Raw genomic sequence first — 20,878 nt, 5'->3', positions numbered from 1 at the left:
CTTTCTCCCGCATATCACGAAACTGAGAGAGACAGAGGACAGATGCATGATTTGCCCAAAGGCACATGGCTGACAAGCATTGGTGAGGAATTTGGATCCAGATCCATGTGACTCCAGAACTCATCTCTTAAGCCCATGCATACTGGCCCTGCCAGAAGAGGCACGTGAGAACATGCTAGAGATGAAATCCACCCAGGTCTTTCGTGAAAAGGCAGCCCTGGGACCACACGGTGCATTTCCAATCCTAGAGCCTCTCCTGCCTCGACCTTACCACATACTCGTCGATGAACTGCCGCAGGTCCCGGAATCCATGTTTCTCGGCAATGGTGTTGGGGTAGTGGCCGTGCTTGTTGGCCACACTATAGGCCTGTAGGGCTCCTGGGCAGGTGAGCAACAGGGCAGTGAGGTTCTTCAGTCCATACTTGGCAGCGAAGTGCAACAAAGTGGGCAGCTCTTCATCCCTCTGATCTGAAAAATTGTCAAGGAAAACTTAATGGTCAGATAAAAAGGAAGGCATGGGGTGGTGCGGGGACTTCCCTGGAGGTCCAGTGGTTAAGACTCTGCACTTCCACTGCAGGGGTCGTGGGTTCGATCCCTGGTCAGGGAACTAAGATCCCACTTGCTGCATGGCACGGCCAAAAGATTAAAAAAAAAAGGAAGGCATGGGGCACCTTGCTCATGGAGGTGAAGCTAGAAGCCTAGTATGGCATCCAGCAGGTGCTCAATCGTTACTTCTTGGTTGATTGACCTAACATCTAACAGCTTCCTCTGTGGCACCACTGAAGATGACAGAAGAAATGATATGTCAATTAATTAGCAAATCTAATCATTAATAGCCTACCTTCTTTCTTTAAAAAGATTGGAGAATCCTGAGAAATAATACTAGTTCAAAATGTGCTGATGTTCCAAGGGCTTAAGCAGCAGCCACAAAGTACAACAGGGATCATGTTTCAACCTTCTCTTAAAATTTCAGAACACTTTAAAACAATTGCTTTATGCTGATTAAAAGAAAGAAATCCTGGGACTTCCCTGGCGGTCCAGTGGTTAGAACTCAGCGTTTTCACCAGGTTTAATCCCTGGTCAGGGAACTAAGATCCCGCAAGCCATGTGGCCCAGCCAAAAAAAAAAAAAAAAAATCCATCTTCTTAGCTCTTACACCCAATTTCATAAAGTATGCCAAGTAGTCCTGGGGCTGTTCCTTAGCCTTTCTGTGGCCCTTAGTTTTGAACTAGAAAATATTTCCAGACTATCTCAAAGGGACCTGCAAAGATTAACAAGATGGTTTTCAATGAGCTCTTTGTTTAGGACAGGTTTTGAATGATGGTATTAATGCGTGGGAACCCCAGGATGCCCATTAACCCTCTGATTTGTGGGAAACAAAGTACTTCTGAGAGTCATTGGATCCCCATGACACCCTCCACCTACTAATATCTGGATACAGCAAGTTAAACTCAACCAAGGAAATAGACGTGTTTGTGTTGTGGAGTTGGGAGACAAACCTTTTTTTTTAATTTTCATAAAAGTTGATTTCTAAACCCAAGAGTGATAGATAGATGTATATATACATATATTCTTTATGTGCATATATATATATATACACACACAGACATACATATGTTTTTTTTTTAAAAAAAAAACTGCTTTTTATTTATTTATTTTTTGTTGTGTTGGGTCTTCGTTTCTGTGCGAGGGCTTTCTCTAGTTGCGGCAAGCAGGGGCCACTCTTCATCGCGGTGCGCGGGCCTTTCACTGTCGCGGCCTCTCCCGTTGCGGAGCACAGGCTCCAGACATGCAGGCTCAGTAGCTGTGGCTCACGGGCCTAGTTGCTCCGCGGCATGTGGGATCTTCCCAGACCAGGGCTTGAACACTTGTCCCCTGCATTGGCAGGCGGACTCTCAACCACGGCGCCACCAGTGAAGCCCCCATATGTATTTTTTTTAATAAGACAAACAGCTTCCTATTCACCAGGATATGATCCTTGGAACGAAGGTCTGAAAATGTCCCCAGGATCCCCCATGATTGTCAAACTATGAAATACTCCCTCCTGGGCTTCCCTGGTGGTGCAGTGGTTTAGAGTCTGCCTGCCGATGCAGGGGACATGGGTTCGTGCCCCGGTCTGGGAAGATCCCACATGCCACAGAGCAGCTGGGCCCGTGAGCCATGGCCACTGAGCCTGTGCATCCGGAGCCTGTGCTCTGCAATGGGAGAGGCCACAACAGTGAGAGGCCCACATACCAAAAAAAAAAAAAAAAGAAAAAAAAGAAATACTCCCTCCTGAGCCTCAAGTTCAAGAATAGAGAATATTAACACCTGTTGGAAGTGACGTGAGAACATTCCACAGTAGGAAAATGGAGAGAGGCAACAAGAGAATGCGCCCAGGAGAAGGACATGAAGGTAATATAACCTCATCCTTATTGTTCTCCGAGGCTGTGGAAAGATGGAACGCAGGCACTGGGTAACCAGGGGCTTGGGTCCCATTTGTGTAGTGCAGCTGAGATGTGAAGGAAGAGTGGTGTCTACAAAAGAACCATACCAGGCACGCCAGGCATCATCCCCATGCAAGTGTTTCTCCCAGCTCCTGGCATGTCACATGTGCCCATGAGACTGCTCCTCCTTCATCAAACAAATATTTGTTTTGAGCCTACAGTGAGCCACCAGGCACTGTCCCTGTCGTCACTCAGCTGACAGACTAGCAAAAAAGACAGGCACAGCTGAAGAGTACAAGAACCCAACATGCTAGGGGAGCTGTAGCACGTAGATGGAACCTACCTGAGGAAGTGCTGCAGGATGAGGGGAGGAAGAAACTGCGTTCCCATGGGTTGAGGTGGCAAGAGGCAGGGCGGAATTTTCATTAGGTAAAAGAAGTTCATACCTTCCACAGAGCAGAGCACAGAAGCCAAGGGAGAGAGTAGAGAGAGGTGAGAGCAGAAATGCAGCAGGAGCCCCTTGGGAAGCCCTTGTATAAAGGTTGAGGAGTTTGGACTTTATCTAGAAGACAAGTGGGAAACACAAAGTGTTTTTTAGTAAGGGGATGACATATTCAGATTTACAATTTGGAAGAATCCCGGGCTAGCCAGAGAAGAATGACTGCTTCTCAGAGGATGAGCTGTAGAGCAGGACCCAGCAGAAAACATGAGCATGGGCTGACTGCACGCTGAAACCGACGAACTGGAATCAACCCACTGCTGGTTTCCTGAGGTTGGACTGTTGACTTACTTGTCATCATATCTTCTTCTTCCAGCTGGTTGATTCCAAAGAGGTGCAGCCCGCTTGCAGGGATGTTGTTCTTTAGGGACTCTGTTAGCAGTTTATCAAGCGTCTCTGTGTTGTAGGGCACAATTTTAAAGGCCTAAATACAAAAGTGAAGATGGTCAGATTTTAAATCCAGCTATCTCCCATCCAGCAGATTTGAGACTGGTGAACCATGACCAGAAACTACAGGTCTAGAAAACTCCAGTGTCCTTTCACCATCCTTACCTGACACATGAACTCCACAGGATTTGCAGCATTGGACAATAAATTCCCAATTTCCTCCATGTCAGTATAATAGCTGATAATGGTTTCGCACACCACTAAATCCCCAGAATATATCTTCAGAGAAACATTCCCAGATGAAAGCTCTGAACAGAAGAAAAGATACCATAAAACTGCTCGTTTTTTGTAGTACAAGAGTACAGGGAAAAGCATTCATGGATTACTTAAATGGTGAAGAAATTAATTAGGGACTGGAAGAAAGATCTTGGAGGTGAGCTGCAGGATTGGGAAGTGAGGGAAACAGTAGAAGTAGCGGTGGGCACACTAACACACGGGAGGGCTCTGAGTCAGAGGAATTATCCTCACTGGGTCTGCAATTTAACTTTCGGAAGATTTTCATCTGTTTTGCTCATTACTGTAGGCCCAGTGTCACAACAGACAGGAAGAATAGTTGAATTTAAAGCACTTTATACAAAGGGCAGTGGTCGCCAGAGGTGGGACCTGGCGGTGGGACTCCGCCGAGCTTCCACCCTATTGGGCCAGTAGAATTGATTCACTTGCTCTGCTGCCGTCATAACTATGTGCTCTCCTTGGATGCTCTCTCTCTTCTACACCACAGGAAGGGGTTTTGAGGGGGAAAGAAAAAATTAAAAATACACCAACCATAAAGATTCGATTCACAAAAGAGGAAATGCGACAAGTAGTGGAAAAATATTTAACCTCGCTAGAAATCAAAGGAATGCAAATGAAAACAATGGACTACTTTTAAGAAACATATCAAATTAGCAAAAATATTCAAAGTGATAATGCCTAGCATTGGTGACAATATAGCAAATAAACGAGAATAGTAATATTTCATAAAGCAATTAAGCACTATCTTCCAGGACCCTTAAAAATGCCCATTGTTTCAGGGATTCCATCTCAAGGACATAATCCTAAACACAAAAGAAAAAAACCCTGCCTGCATAAAGATGCTCAATATATCATCATTTAAAATGATAAGACAATAAAACCAGACATAGAGAACGGACTTGAGGACACGGGGCAGGGGAAGGGTAAGCTGGGACGAAGAGAGAGAGTGGCACTGACATATATACACTACCAAATGTAAAACAGATAGCTAGTGGGAAGTAGTCACATCGCACAGGGAGATCAGCTCGGTGCTTTGTGACCACCTAGATGGGTGGGATAGGGAGGGTGGGAGGGAGATGTAAGAGGGAGGGGATATGGGGATATATGTATACATATAGCTGATTCACTTTGCTATACAGCAGAAACTCACACACCATTCATTGTAAAGCAATTATACTCCAATAAATATGTTAAAAAAATTTAAAAAAATAAAATAAGACAGTAGGAAATCAGAAATTACATAAATATGCAACAATGAGGAAATGAAAAATTTAAAGATGATACTTCTATTCAACTGAGTATTATATAGCTTTAAACATTATGGTTTTAAGATATAGATCCAACACAAGGAACTGGTTTTATAAATTATGGTACATCTATACAATGGAATACCTTGCAACCATTAAGCATCATTTTGTAAAAGAGTATTTATTAACATGGGAAAATATTCATAGTGTATTTCCAGGTAACGGAAGTTGGTTACAAGACATAAAGCTATGTACACAGATGTGGGAAAATACAGAAACCAGTGATTTCCTTGGCAGGGTGGGCATATGGGTAATTTTCTATCTACTTTCTTTTATGGTTACTGTATTCTCCAAGTTTGCTGTATTGAGCACACATTACTTTTGTAATAGAAAAAATATGTTATAAAATAGAAAGTTACAAACTCCCTATAGTAGTACAGGGGTAAAGGGATGAAGAGAGAACAAATTAAGATTACATAAAGAAAAACGGAATATAAGGTAATAGATACTATTGGAACAACTATGTTTATAAAAATTATGAAACAAGGCAAAAAAGACTGAGTGGTAGGGTGTCAGATGACTTTTTCCCCTACTTTTCCTATTTTTCTCTAATTTCAAAAAATGTTAATATATGAACTTTATAAACATTTTAGTATATCCATCTCCCCCCGCCCCAATCACACGTATATGTTTATATAACTTCCTTTTCCTTTAAATAGAACACGGCAACCAAATCCACATCTTGGCTGTCACTTTTCTCAGTGGCTGATGAAGACAGTTGTCGGCAAGTAAAAGAAAGTAAGAGGGGGCCTCTTGACGTGATGCCTAATTTCTGGAGGTAAATGGGGCAACTTACTGGGAGCTTTCATGGAGACGGTGTACTCATTCTCCAGCTTGGCTTCCACCCTTATCGAGGGAGAATCTTCAGGAGAAAATTCGGCTTCTGTTGTCACCCTCTCATCCAGCTTACATCTCACAATGACGTAGACAGTAGTTTCTGCCTGGAACGGGAAACCGGTCATTGTCCCTTCTCCCTCCTGTTAGGGTGCTGAGCCAGAGGGCCTCCCCAGCTTCTGCAGCCCCAGCTCTACCTAGTGAGGCTGTCAGAGCAGGGTGGGGTCTGCAGTCCAGTGGCGGGCAGTGACTGCTGGCCACGGGTCCCAACAAGACAAGTTACAAAAACCAAGAGTGAACATTTATAAACCTTAATAGCAATTTGATAGAGTAATTTTATGTCTGTCAAACCTAATAATAATTTTAAAACCTGGGGCTTGTATTTCATATGTCTTTTTATTTAATTTTTATAGCATTTCTTTTTTGTTGTATATTATAAAAGTATTGGTCCATGGCAGAGTTGGAAATTTAAAACAACAAAAATTTTTTAAAGTTCTTCACCACAGATAGTTTGAGAAGCACTATTCTAGATCAGCCTTGCTACTCAAAGCGAGGCCAAGGGACCAGCAGCATTGGCATCCCTGAAAGCTTGTTAGAAATGCAGAATCTCAAGCCTGCCTGGACCGACCACACCAGAGTCTGCATTTTACCAAGACCCCTAGGTGACTCATGCACCTTACAGAGGAGAGGTACTGATTTAGAGAAGCCCTCTTGGGTTCTGCAATTTATGCTGTTCTTAGATGGACAAAAATAACTTACTGGAGGATTAATTTTCCCAAGGCACTGAGCAACCTAAGTGGCTATTTTACATTGCTTTGAGACCTCCTGCCAAACCTGCTAAATGGAATTATCTGCTTTACTGGGCTGGTTACGCGGTTAAGCTCTTAAGACACTGAACTGGAAAGAACAGGCCCTCCAAAAAGCAGGCGAAAAGGAGAAATTTCTGGCCACAGCTAATCCCCAAATGTTCATTGTAAGATTCTGCTCTCCAGCCCTTATAGTAGGCCTTCGTGACAAGGGCCACAATTCCAGAACAGGTGGGAGGGGGATGTGGTCCTGGCTCACGGAGACTGCTTAGGGTGAATGTGAGTGTGTTTGTGGTTGACCTGACTCTCACTGCAGGTCTAGCCCTCTCTCACCTGCCCCTTCTCCCAGGGAGCATGGGGAGCCAGAGAAGACGAGTGTGTCTCTCCTATTGACAGTCATGACCCAACCCCAGCCTAGCTGCCCCAGGAGCCAGGGACCTGGAGCAGGCAACAGTGAGAATCCTGGGTCAGTGGCAACCAGCACAGGAGAAGGAGCCAAAGCCTGGAAAACCAGGGACCATGGGAGGGGCATCATCCTTTAGTTCTAAATCCTCTCCCCACAGGCACCCACCAGCGTGGTCTCAGGATGAAAGGGGCGTGGGGCAGGCAGGAAGGAGTACGAGGGCAATGGAAACTGAAATGCCCACTACAAAGGCCTGGACGGTAAGGAAAAGGAGTGAAGTGGGTACAAAGAAAGGGGAGTGATGAGAACCAGCGACCTGGGGATGCACAGCCCCATCTAAAGGGTCACTTGGCCCAGCTGCTCATCTCAGGCCTGGTATTACCAGATTCTGATTCAAAGGAGGCTGGAAACAGGTTTTCATGCCTAACTCTTTAAAACACTGTGCAGGGCTTCCCTGGTGGCGCAGTGGTTGCGAGTCCACCTGCCGATGCAGGGGACACGGGTTCGTGCCCCGGTTCGGGAGGATCCCACATGCCGCGGAGCGGCTGGGGCCATGAGTCATGGCCGCTGAGCCTGCGCATCCGGAGCCTGTGCTCCGCAACGGGAGAGGCCACAACAGTGAGAGGCCCGCATACCGCAAAAAAAAAAAAAAAAAAAAAAAAACACTGTGCAGCTGGAACCAAACATGTCTATGAGTTCAATCCAGCCCGAAGCAGCAGTTTGCAGCCCTCATGGAGGGAGTCCTTGCCCAATGCCTCGTGGCCTCAGGCCACGCAGAAAACCACTCACAAGTGCAGGGAAGCTAGGACTTCCCATTTCCATGGCCATCGTGCACTCTTGCCTACAGGAGCCCACAGTGGCAAACTTAGCACAGGGCTCCGACCCACAAAAAAGTGTTTCGGTGCTCTGAACCAATATCACACATTTCTCATCAGGAAAAGAAAGATAATGAAAAACTATCAATACTATGGTAGGATTCAAATGACAGTGGCCCATCAGTTGGCCATCACATTCAGGTCACCTCTTAACATAGGTCCTACCCCTGAAAACGTTAGTCACATGCTCAGGCATTAATTTTCTCCCTTTTGCAAGCAATGCTGGGCAGCAAGTTTCAGCCACCGAGCTTCAAGGCATTCATTTGGGCCGTAAAGGGGGCCAGTTGATGGAGAAGCAAGCTCTCAAAATGCCCAGCGCTAGGCTGGAAGGAACAGACCCAGGCCTCTAACTTCAGGGTTGGCATATAAGTGTTTTGTAATATTCATGTCTGCTGGTCTTCAACACGTTCTAAGTTTTTGATCATGAACTTAATGTCTTAGATTGATGACATATACATTCCTGGGCTCGTCTCCCTTTGACTTAAAGGAGTGAGGTGTGCCCAGGGCCCAGGCACCGGGGGTCCCACGGTAGCTAGTGCACAGGGAGACCCCACAGGAAGGCTGGGATTATAGTAAGGTGCAACAGGAGAACCCCGCTCCCTTTACTACAACAAACTTCCACTGAAAAGCCCCAAAGCCCATGCTCCAACATCCATCCACCAGCCCCAGCAGTGCCTACCCCACAGCGGATACGGTCCGGCTGCACCACCATCAGGCTCCCAGGTGAAGTCTTCGATGGCAGGCCCTGCTGCTCCGAGTAGGGAAGGACCTTCTCGTCCTCGGTCTCAGTGTCAGTGACTGAGTCGCAGCCAGAATCTGTGGCACAGAGAACACGGCTGAATGGAAAGAGAAGGAAGCAGTGCTGGGCATGTTCCACCCCCATTAAAACCCCAGAAGTTACCAAATAGGAAATGGCTCCGGCCGTCAAACAAATACAGGCTGAAGGTAGTGACTCAGGAAATCATGAAAGAGGACCTCATGGGGAAAAGTCAACCACCATGGAGGCCATGAGGGTAGGGTGAAAACAAGAGGACGATGGTGTGGAGAAAAGCCAAAACATTTGAGGCAGGCTGCTGTCTGAGGCTGACAGGTCTCGTTGCAAACAACAGACTTCTGGAAGCTTTACCTCGGGACGTCTTGCAGGGCTGGCTTCAGTGATTGTGAGGAAAGAGGCCCCGTCTCCTCAGGGGGGCTCAAGAATGGACTGTCCACTTAAAGATCATCTTTTGAACATCAAGTAAAACCTGCGCTTTCCAGGAAGCGATTATTCCTCAGGGTCATGGCTAGCTAACGTACTCTCTCTGGAGCAAGGGTAAAAAGCAATCACTTTCAACAAACCTTAGAGTATAACCGGGTTCCAAATCAGTACCACAGCCAACACCTCTGCTGTGGAAAGATTAGAGCGTGCACAGATTCAGTGAAGGCGAGCAGGGGTGTGCAGATAGGGTGTGGCACAGAATGAGATAATGCGGAGATGGGGGTAAGTGGAACCTACCAGCGTTCTAGGGCAGGGGCTCTGAACCAGGACTCATTGATTGATAGGGTACCTGTGTGCAAGATTCTGTGTGTGTGTGCATGTGTGTGCGTGTTCCTCAAAGAGGAACAAAATGGTTAAGAATGGATACAAGGAGAGGGAAGGTTCATCTAGTCCCTTCGTTGGGCTTGCTCTTCTCCATTCCTAAACCACTGACAGCCAGACAAACATACTAGGTACTGCGAGGACATGAAGGTGAACCAGACATCCATCCTACCTTCAGAGAGCCTGCAATCTAAAAGGGCTGGTGAGAGGTAGGGGTTAACTTGGCTGATTCCTGCAGGCTGGCCTCACGGAAGGAGTGCAATCCTTCCTGGGAGAAAGCTGGGGTGGCAGACCAGGCCACTGATATGTCCCCACAGAAAGCTGTAACACAAGCTTGCACTCTAGATCCCAGGTCATGCCAGGGGAGGGCTGTGCTCCCACCACCATGAAGGCTGAGGTGGCAGAGCAGGGATGGGGAACCAAGCACCACCGCGTCCTAGGGCTATAACTGTGAGGCAAGGGCCTCTGGGGACCTTCTCAGGCCGGGGGAGGGGTTGAGGCTTCCCAGATAAACAATTTAAAAGCCCCACAGCCTTGGACAGGGGTCTTGTCCTAGAGCCTGACATGTGTGCTGACAGATGTCTACACAAGGCCCCAAAGTGTGATGGGCAGTGAGGCACATACTCCTGCTGCTTGTCCCCTGTCTGTGATTTCTCCCAGGATGCACTACTCCAGAAGGCCGGGCTGAGTGCAGCTTGGTCTCCAACCTTGTTCACACAGCAGGAATCCAGGCGGATCTTAGTGCTAAGAGAGGGGACAAAGAACCCTGGGAGTTTCAAGGAGGAACCGTTTATGACTAGGCATCAGAACCATCAATGTCCTCTATCTTTCCTTTCAGTCCTACCTCACTTACTCAGTGCTAATTATCCCCCTGCAAAGGCTAAGTGCAGTGGTCTTCCCACCTCTGCGGTCCAAGCCAAGTTAACGGAAGGCTGCCATTTTCTCCATTGGATCTGCCCTTCCCCACATCCTTTTCTCCTTGACTGGTTACTACTAAAATGGCCAGGAACCATCTCCATGGACAGAGCTGTACGCGCCATCCAAGCAACTCCCACCCACCACGGGAATCTGTGAAAGGAAGAGCCAAAAAATTAGGGATAATTGATATTCTTCTTCTTAATAATTATATAACACCACATCAAGCTTTAATTTTGGATTATTTGATGCCTGAACATGCCATTTTTTCATTTCTGAGGTTCTTCCTGGATGAGAAAATAACCCCATTGACTTAAAACATTCAGTCAGTTTCTTAAAGCTGTGAGAAGCACCCTGGAACTACTTATCATTCTAGAATTGTTTAGACACTATCCTGTGTGGCTAGCGTGGTGGATACCAACCTATTATAATTTACTGTGCAGGTATAATCTCGTTGGGATAGACCCACAGTACAGTCTATTGCTTCAAAAAAAGAAATCTCTTCAGGGACTTCCTTCATGGCACAGTGGTTAAGAATCTGCCTACCAATGCAGGGGACACAGGTTCAAGCCCTGGTCCAGGAAGATCCCACAGGCCACAGAACAACTAAGCCCGTGCGCCACAACTACTGAGCCCACGTGCCACAACTACTGAAGCCTGTGCACCTAGAGCCCATGCTTTGCAACAAGAGAAGCCACCACAATGAGAAGCCTGCGCACCGCAACGAAGAGTAGCCCCCACTCGCTGCAACTAGAGAGAGCCCGCGTGCAGCAACGAAATGGAGCCATAAATTAATTAATTAATTGATTTTAAAAAAGAAAATCTCTTCATTTCTCCCAAATTTCTGACCCAATTAGTTGGCTGGCCAAAGAGTCAAAGCTCTAGTAAATATAAAGAAAAGAACAGAGAAATAGAAATAAGCCAAATAAGAAAGAGATGATAACAGCAGAGATGGAGAAGAATTTGAGAAACATACTGATGTGAAAACTCATTGCTAAGAGTTTTGTTTTTAACTTCAATACAACTTTTATAGAAAAATATAAGTTACCAAAATTGTCTCAAAATAAGTAGACAATCTGACTAAAACAATAATCACACAGAGAATTCTTCTCACTTTTCAAATAAAATGTAAAGTACAGGTCACACACCCACTGCTGCATTGAATTTTAAATTGTAGTTGCCATGATGTTTTTCTTTACAACATTTAATTTTCCTATCTAGGAAAATTCCATTTATATAGGTTTTGTGTCTCCTACTAAAGTTTAAAAAACAATAAAGGATAGTCTTATTTTATATTAAATTTATTTAAAAATTAAACCAAGCAATTAAATACAATAGACAACTGCAAAATCAAGTTTCATTCTCATAAAAACTTAATATGTGGTAAAGAAAGCACTAAAAATCAGTACAGAATAAAGAAAATGGTTGGTGAGGATGACAGCAGATGGTACTGAAAAAATCTAGCTATTTGGGGTGGGCATGGAGGGACAGAGAGACTGTTTAGAATCCTCCTAATTCTTATACACTCCAAAATAAAATGTAGATGGATTATAGATTGAAATGAACAATGAAAACAAATTTTAAAAATTAAAAAGACAAAAATATGGTTGAAAATTTTATCATTGTTTTGGGAAAAGATTTGTTTACTTTAAAAACAACTGAAGAAATACAATCCAAAAAGCAATAGAGTTGATGACATGAATTTAAAGTTTTAGTAAACAAATTTATAAAAACCTAAAAACTAAATTGTAATGCTTGGGCAGCATTAGTCATAATAGCCACAGGTGGAAACAACCCATTGTCCATTCTTTGATGAATGGATTGACAAATTATTCAGCCATAAAAAGGAATAAAATACCAATATATGCTACAACATAGATGGACGTTGAAAACATTATGCTGAGTGAAAGAAACCAGCCACAAAAGACCACATATTATATGATTCCAAATATGTGATATGTCCAGAATAGGCACATCTATAGAAACAGAAAGTAGATTAGTTATTGCCTAGGGCTGGGGTTCTTGGGAAGCTGGGGGAGGTTGGGAGATGATAGCTAAGGGTGTGAGGTTTCTTTTTGAGGTGATGAAAATATTCTAGAATTGACTGTAGTGATAGTTGCACAAGTCTGTGAATATACAAAAACACTGAATTGTATACTTTAAATGGGTAAATTGTTATGTGAATTATATCTCAATAAAACTGTTACCGAAAAATTCAATGGCAAACCACAAATTGGTTAAAAAATTTGATATAAATATGCCAAGGGGCTGATCTCCTTAATATATGAAGAGGTCATAGAAATCTCTTTAAAAATACCCGAAGCCGGGCTTCCCTGGTGGCGCAGTGGTTGAGAGTCTGCCTGCCGATGCAGGGGACATGGGTTCGTGCCCCGGTCCGGGAAGATCCCACGTGCTGTGGAGCAGCTAGGCCCGTGAGCCATGGCCGCTGAGCCTGCACGTCTGGAGCCTGTGCTCCGCAACGGGAGAGGCCCGCGTACCGCAAAAAAAAAAAAAAAAAAAAAAAAATACCCGAAGCCCAATAAGTAGATAATTCACAAAGGAAGAAATAAAACTTACCTTCCCATTCAAAAAAACTAAAAATCATTCATTATCTCTAATCATCATGGAAATGCAAATAAAAATAATATATTACTATTTCACCTTTTCTAATTAGGAAATATTTGAAGGTGAGGTAGGACAGATACTCTCATTTGTTGCTGAAGAAACTATAAACTGGTACACCCTTTCTGGAAAGCCATGTGACCATATACAGAGAAAGAGCAAGTCTTTAAAATGTTCATATCTGGCCACATAATTCTACTTCTAGAAATCTCTCTTAAGGAGGAAAATAACTTCAAAATGTAGACAAAGATAGTGAACCAAGATGTCTGCTAAATAATTCTTTGCATTGCTGAGAAACTAAAAACAATCTGTCTGATAAAAGAATATTAAAAATATTATTTTCAAAGAGTTTTAAGTAAAAGCTTATGACGTGTTAAGCAAAAAAGCAGAATATAAAATCATATATCTTATAATGTAGTATATCAATTATATAAAGGAAAATGCATTTTGAAAGGTCAGAAGAAAATGTATGGATAAACTGCATGATCCTTCCCCCCCCCGCTTTTCTTCCTTCTTTCCTACCTTCCAACTGTTCATGTATTTTCATATTCTCCACAACGAGAAAGCACTTTGATGATGGGGATGGGTGAAGAGAGAAGTTAACAGCTGAATCTTTTGTCTAATCACTTCATCAGCTTGGTAGCATTTATGATGAGATTGGTCCTAATAGTACAGCACTTGGCAGATTTCCCCAGCGTTCAGATGGGTCCTATAAACGATCCCTTCCAGTAGGTCTATTCATTTAGTCACCTGAAATGAATTAGCTACTGGCAGCTAAATTCATTTCAAGAAGTCAGGCAGGATGCCATTCACTCTGTAGGGAGATTCTGGTGGCGCTGATTGACAGCACCATCACTTAAGTTTCTTCAGCCACATCGGCCTCTTCCACAGCGCACTACAGACCGAGCCAGGGTCCAACCACTTGAGCAGATGCAGAGTTTCCTTTGAAGCATGTACCAACCCAGACAAAAGTACCACTGAAACCCACCTGAAAGAGTGAGATGGCTCCAAAGTTTCCCACTTAAACGTGTAGATTCCTCTCGCCCCCTCCCCACCTTGAAGATAAACACCAGCTTTACTGTCCTGCGACTCAAATAAATAAAAGTTTGAGTGAAGGCACACTGAAAACCCCAAGGATCCTCGCCAGTTAAAATCTTATTAAGATACCAATAGTAATCCTTACTGCTTTAAAATTTAACAATATCCTCTCAGCTTTTATAAGGCCTGGAGAAACTCTGGAGAAATTATAGAAGAAGACTTTCTTTGTGCATCCAGCTCATCTATAAAGGGCCCTTGTGGCAAACACTCCTTGAGTTCAGTGGCAGGAAGTTTGTGTCCCCAGAGAACTTGGCTGCTTTCTCTCATTAGACAATAAGAACAAGCTAACATGGTGTGTTTCACCTTCTGCCCTTGCTGCCAGGTAGCTCAGTCTCAATTTTGGTTCTTAACCACTGTTAACATTTTCATCCAGGTCTTGGTCTTTCCTATTTCTCTTTTTTATATTGTGTTTAATTTTGGAGGCTGCTTCAAAACTTTGGGGATCTAGGCAGGATGTGAATCAATCTTTCTCAAAACTGGTATCTGCCAAAAGTCCTCAGATGTAGTCTTATGAGAATCAGTGCTTGGGCTTTGCATTTAGATGACAATGCCTTTAAAATGGGATGAAAAGACATTCCAGATTATCTGGATGACCACATTATAACTGGGCCCAGCCACAGGACTGTGGTGCCCGTGTGTGTGTGTGTGTGTGTGTGTGTGTGTGTGTGTATCATTTTGCAACTAGGTCATGCTAAGCTGTCAGGGACTAATGAGGAAAGAAGACAGGGGGCAGGATGACATGTAAATGAGGCATTTATGCCAAGTGAACACAAGAAGGTTTCCCCACACACTGCTTCACATAGAGAAATGCAGTGGGAGATCCAAGTCCCACAGTAACACTGGGGAGCTGTAGCAAGCCCCTGGGACAGAATCAGCGAGCACCACAGCTTTGCGCCACGTTCATGATGCTGCTTCAGTAAATGACCATCATCTATGACAAAACAAATGTAGTCAGTTTGCCCTGTATTTATTTTATGTGTGTATTTGTATCTGGTTCGTTTGTTTTGCTTTTGGAGCTGGGAAAGAACAATAAGCATCCGGAGTTGAATATGTTTATATGTATTTCAACAACATCAAAATAATCTACCAACACTAAAGGCTCATAATTCTTTTTCCTTTACAAGGGAGTCTAAAAAGTTATTTATCATTATTTGGGTCTAAAGAAACTATGAATTTTAAATGAATTGAGTATGTGTATGCACTTGGACACACACCAAGCCACATGGACAAGCTCATACTAGGTAAGAGGGCTGGTGACAGACTCCTGATTATTACTAATATTGACAACAATAAAAGTTACCATTTATTGAACATCGTGGTGACTGCTTTAATAGTCAATCTCATTTAGTTCTCACATCAACCCTGTGAGATAGAAATCAATATCCTATTCCTATTTGATAGATGGAAATGCGGTACCTGAAGGATTGAAGTAACCCAGCCCAGGTCATGCAGCAAGCAAGCAAGAGGCAGAACGGGAATTCTCCCCCAGGAGTCTGTGCCTCCTTTGAGGATGTGGACCAGGGCAGGAAGCAGCATCACTTGCTATTCCTGGTCTGGGGTTGTAACTGTAGCTCATGAGACATGACATAGGCTTTTGCTCACCAACACCTGGTGGTCCTGCCTTGTTCTAAGCAATACTGCCTTGGTTAGGTATGCCATGACCTGCCACCACGGCCAACAGGCACATTCCAAGGATGGGGTTTAAGTCAAAAGACACTGAACTCCAACTGAACCAGCCAGGGTCCCACGTGCTCCAGGGGGCCTCTGCCCCAAAGCTATAACTGTCTCGCTTTCCAAATAAGTTTTCAGACCACAGTGCTTACTGCTTCTTTCCTGTACATTGGTGTTCAGTCAGGACTGTTTTTTGGTAGTCTGAGGGAGGGGTAGGGTAAGGATGGCCAGAGAATGATGTTTTCTGATCTTGAAGCGTTTTTTTGTTTGTGTGTTTTGTTTTCCAGAACATACACGCTAACTTCTCTTGTAAGGTAATGCTAAGCTTTGGGGAAAGTACTATAAACAGGTATCTTTATTCTTTAAAATGACCACAACTGCCATTGCTGAGCATTTACTATAGGCCAGGACCCATGCAAAACCCTTGATATATGTGATTCTATTTTATCACAACTAAGAGATTGGAATAATTCTGCCCATTTCACAGATGAAAAAAATAGGACACCAAAATTTAAATAAATTGTCCAAGTCACACAGTGCACGCTGTATAGAAAGTTAACCCCCAAATCCACGCTCTCGTGTGCTCTGATAGTTTCCCACACTGGGAAGCAGGGGACTGGTACACAGGAGATGATTCCAAAGTGTACAGCAAACATGCAGTGACACTGAGCCACACAGTAAGAAAGCAGTCCCCTTTCAATTCTTTCAATCCCACTCATATCAAGAAGAAAGGCTCAGTTTGGTAAGAGGATGCTTTTAACTTCTCCTTAACATGCTTACCTCTCTCTCTGAACCAGGGAAGGAACAAGGCCCTAAGCCCACAGGCTTCTGCAGGCATGAGTGTCTAGTAGAATTTAATACCACTGTTTCGTTTTTATTGTCTTTATTTTTATAGTTACCTTGTTTCTATCAAGAGATACTGGTTTTTCACTTATAGCAGCAAAGTTTCCTTTTAAAATAAATTTATTTAAATAAAAAAACGGGAATTGACTTAAAGAAAATATTGTTAAGAGTACAAGGAAAAGTTTGGAAACAGATAGTGGTAATAGTTGCACAACATTGTGAATGTATTTAATGCCAAATTGTATACTTAAAATTGGTTAAAATGGCAAATATTATGTTACATATGTATATATTCACAATTTTTAAAAATTGATAATGTAGGGGCTTCCCTGGTGGCGCAGTGGTTGAGAGTCCACTTGCCGATGCAGGGGACATGGGTTCGTGCCCCGGTCTGGGAAGATCCCACATGCCGCGGAGCGGCTGGGCCCGTGAGCCATGGCCGCTGAGCCTGCGCGAATGGAGTGTGTGCTCCGCAACGGGAGAGGCTACAACAGTGAGAGGCCCGCGTACCGCAAAAAAAAAAAAAAAAATTGATAATGTAATATACCCCCCAAAACCATTGAATTGTACACTCTATATGGGTAAATTACATGGCATATAAATTATATCTCAAAAAAGCTGTTAAAAAAGATAAACCAAAACCCATGTTGATGATCCTCAAATGACTGAAGTTTGGGAAAAGCTGAATTATGCTATACTGCTTTCATTGTTTTTTTTTTTAAAATCACTCATTTTATTTATTTATTTTTTTAATTAATTAAAAAAAAATTTTTGGCTGCATTGGGTCTTCATTGTGGTGTGTAGGCTTCTCCTGTTGCGGAGCACAGGCTCTAGGTGGGCAGGCTTCAGTAGTTGTGGCGCATGGGCTCAGTAGTTGTGGCTCGCGGGCTCTAGAGCACAGGCTCAGTAATTGTGGCACATGGGCTTAGTTGCTCCGCGGCATGTGGGATCTTCCCAGACAAGGGATCGAACTCGTGTCCCCTGCACTGGCAGGCGGATTCTCAATCACTGTGCCACAAGAAAGTCCCTATACTGCTTTCGTTTTGTCACGCTACATTTAGTAGTGATTTTTTTTAAATAAGGTAAAGCAAAGGTGGGAAGGCAGGAAGAAGGCCTGTAGCATAAACATGTCGAATTATTTTATCTGACTTTTAGATAACAAGGAAAAAGAAAGTGAACAGAGAAGGAAATTAAGGAGATAAATTTCAACTGAGAATTAAGAGCCTTCCACCAATCTAGCCGAAAATGGAATGAAATAGAAGTGGTCACTGGAGCCAGACAGGGGCCCACATGTGTCTCTGGGCTGATATGAAGTGGGAGGACATTATCAATTTGCATCTGGGATTTCCAGTGTGGCTGATGAAAGAAAGAGTGAAGAAGATTCAAAGGTTTCTTGGAAGAAAGCAGAAATGAATAGCGAAACAACCTAGGCAGCGTGGTCCATGAAGGAAAGGGGCCATGTTCCCTCTGCATTTGCATCCCGGATTGAGACCCAAATTTGACCACCACACAGGTGGGGCAGGAGTACAGAGAGTTGCCTGAGGTCTGGAGAAACTTCTGGAGGCTTTTCCACTCAGGATGAAATTTCTCAGCTATTATGAAGCTCATCCAGCCTATCTAAGCCATGATGATGAAATCATAAAACAACTATTTCTCAAAGCCTGACATAAAATGTTCTGAAGCCTGAGCTTCCTAATCACTGAACAAGTATCTACTGAATATGCATGACAAGGATCCCACGGGGGTTCCCAAGAGTGTGCCTCAAGCGTGTCGGCCTTAAGGAGCTTACAACTGAACTGGGAAGGTGAGGCTCCACGTGAAACAATCGAGAGAACTATGTGATACCAGCAAGCATTATGTTTTTGGCCACGCCACGCGGCTTGCAGGATTTTAGCTCCCGGACCAGATCAAACCCGTGCCCTCTGCAGTGGAAGTGCAGAGCACTAACTGGACTACTAGGGAATTCCCAAAAACGTAGTTTTATTTTTCTGAAAGTTGAAGAATTTTCTTGAATTTGCTTGTTTTTGAAATAATTCCAGACACACAGGTAGAATATGTCAGCTCTTTTCTAAATCTTGGTCAGAATGGAGAAGCAGAGGGGCTGACCACCCACCACACCTTGAGCAAGCAGTGTCTTTAAGTCTGTAAAATAACATGAACTAGTGGCTAACAAAGTGTTACCAAGCCAACATCCTGCTCTACCTGCTTTCATGAGCAAATAAGATGCTATAATTAACCCAATGTCTGAAAGCATACCACAAGCATGGTTCACAAAATGCTTAGAAAAATGGTTCTTAAGTAGACGAAACATTTCTCCTACCGTGTATCTTGTTTACACTAGCTATAAGCTTAGAAAATCAATGTCATAGCTATTGTTATGTCCTTAGAAAGCACAAAGGGAGACCTCAGTCCTGGCCTTGTCCCCAGATTCCAAACGTGTGGATCCCAGTGAAGGAGCTTCTGCTCCACTGCAAAAGCATGTGGGTTCGCGGGGGGAGGTGAGAGGCTGGCAGTGGTGGGACTCAGATCTTGGGTTTCAACAACCCCACCTTCTCGCAGCTTCCTGGCAAACATCAAGATTGCTTTTTCATTTTAGTCATCACACATGGGTCTTTCTTTCTCCCTTTTCACCCACCTTGGTTAATGGGTATTGAATTTCCCATCCACCTAACCCCTTTCACTTAAAAAACTCCCAACACAGTGACAAGTATACCCAACCCGCAAGTCACCAGCTACCCCCTGAAGTCATGTACAGTCATCAATCAGAACGATGTTAAGAGGGTCAGCGGAACGCCAGACTCTTACCCACCACATGTCTTACTGGCACTAAAGTCAGGGGAGGGAGGAGGTGATGATTATTTAGTGGTGTTAGTGTGAGTTCATTAGAGTGACATCAATCATTGTCCTTGTCACCTTCATCATCATCATCCTCATGATGCCAAAAAGGTAAGGCAGAGCCCCGTGGACACATCCCCAATTCAGACTTTAAATAAACTCATGGTGGCCACTCTGCCTCCCTGGAAATAAGGAGAAAGTAGTAGAAAGGAGAAGGAAGAATGGATCCGCTCCTCCCATAAGCCCACACTGACTTCCTGGGGCAGTCGACGCTGCTGACTTTCCCCACACAGGCTGGCTCACCTGTCACATCCGACCTGCTTTGCCATCCAGATGGTCTGTGTCAGCTGCAGATTCCTGAGGCTGCCCAGTTTCACTACACATCGATGGATCGGCAGCACTTGGTAGAGGGCTCTGGATCAGGAATCTACTGTACATCAACCCCAGTCTTTTCCAGCTCACATAGACAGGGAATCATTTTTCCTTTATTCACCAGGTAATTCCCCTGGCCCTCCTCAAGGTACTCAAAGTTCAGGATAAGGCGGTAGGACAAGAGGAGAGGAGAGCTCAGGCCCCTAAGACCTTTATCCTGGCCCCACCTAGTTGCTCTAAATGAGCTATTCGAAGTGTCAGTTTAGTTTAGTTTTGTTTTAAAGCAAAGGATGATGGTTCTTCCCGTCCCCTCCCCACCTCACCCTACTTGCTCTTCAGCTTGAATAAAAATAGCCCCACAGCTGAGGCTGCCATGACAACCGATGAAAGTATGGGCTCACCCTTGCCCACCAATGATAAAATCTGCCTCCAGCTCTCCTACCCGCCCAGCTGGGGCTGGGGCCCTCCCACCCCCTCCCAAGTTCAACCTTCAGGAAACTTTTCTGAGTACCACAGCCAAGTCACTCTATCCTCACCCAACAAGCTGAGGGATATTTAGAGCTCTTGCACCACCCAGTGCCTCAGAACTTTTTAATGTGTTTTCATTTGTTCTCTTCTGTGTTCCCAGGCACATGTGACAGATGTGACCACCTCCCTTTTGCAGATGGGAGAACTGGAGGCATGGGGACATGAACTGACTGGCCCTAAGTCATTAGCTGCTAGTTTAATGGTTGAACCACATTAAGAACTCAAGATTCCCATCTCCTAGCCAGTTCCCAGACCAAAGGAGCAGCTGCTCTTGGGAAACATGACCCCAGTGAGGAAATAATTTCCCTGTGTGAGCTGCTTCCTGGCCACAGGCTGAAGTTCCCTCAACCAGTCTCTGCGATAAATCTGGGAAGGGTTGGGGAAAAATCTGCTGCCACATCATGGGATCCAGGTTCCACAGAAACCCATTTCTATCCTGGACCCATCATCTCTGGGGCTGCTCCAACCAAGCACAGCTTCACTGCCCAAGTTTATCAAGAGCTTTAAGACACACTGTCCATACCTACATTCCAAGGGCCACCACTGGGGAGAAAGTTCTCCACCAGGGCTCTCAGGGCTGGAGG

General features: G+C 44.3%; 1 protein-coding gene across 3 annotated transcripts in view; it reads right to left on the bottom strand.

Annotated features, from left to right (window-relative positions):
• PIK3AP1 (phosphoinositide-3-kinase adaptor protein 1) overlaps positions 1–20,878 on the bottom strand; it is a 114,516-nt gene that overhangs the window by 54,128 nt on the left and 39,510 nt on the right. For all 3 annotated transcript variants that reach the window (XM_082854395.1, XM_082854394.1, XM_082854396.1), the window contains 5 exons: positions 8,511–8,647; positions 5,710–5,854; positions 3,478–3,620; positions 3,217–3,349; positions 272–468 (listed from right to left, as the gene is read on the bottom strand). In XM_082854395.1, the coding sequence (XP_082710521.1) occupies positions 272–468; positions 3,217–3,349; positions 3,478–3,620; positions 5,710–5,854; positions 8,511–8,647 (755 nt within the window). The remainder of the gene's footprint in view (positions 1–271; positions 469–3,216; positions 3,350–3,477; positions 3,621–5,709; positions 5,855–8,510; positions 8,648–20,878) is intronic.

Source organism: Leucopleurus acutus (assembly GCF_964270905.1).
Source record: "Leucopleurus acutus genome assembly, chromosome: 14".
NCBI classification, from domain to species: Eukaryota; Metazoa; Chordata; class Mammalia; order Artiodactyla; family Delphinidae; genus Leucopleurus; species Leucopleurus acutus.
This window is presented reverse-complemented; position numbering and strand designations above follow the sequence as displayed.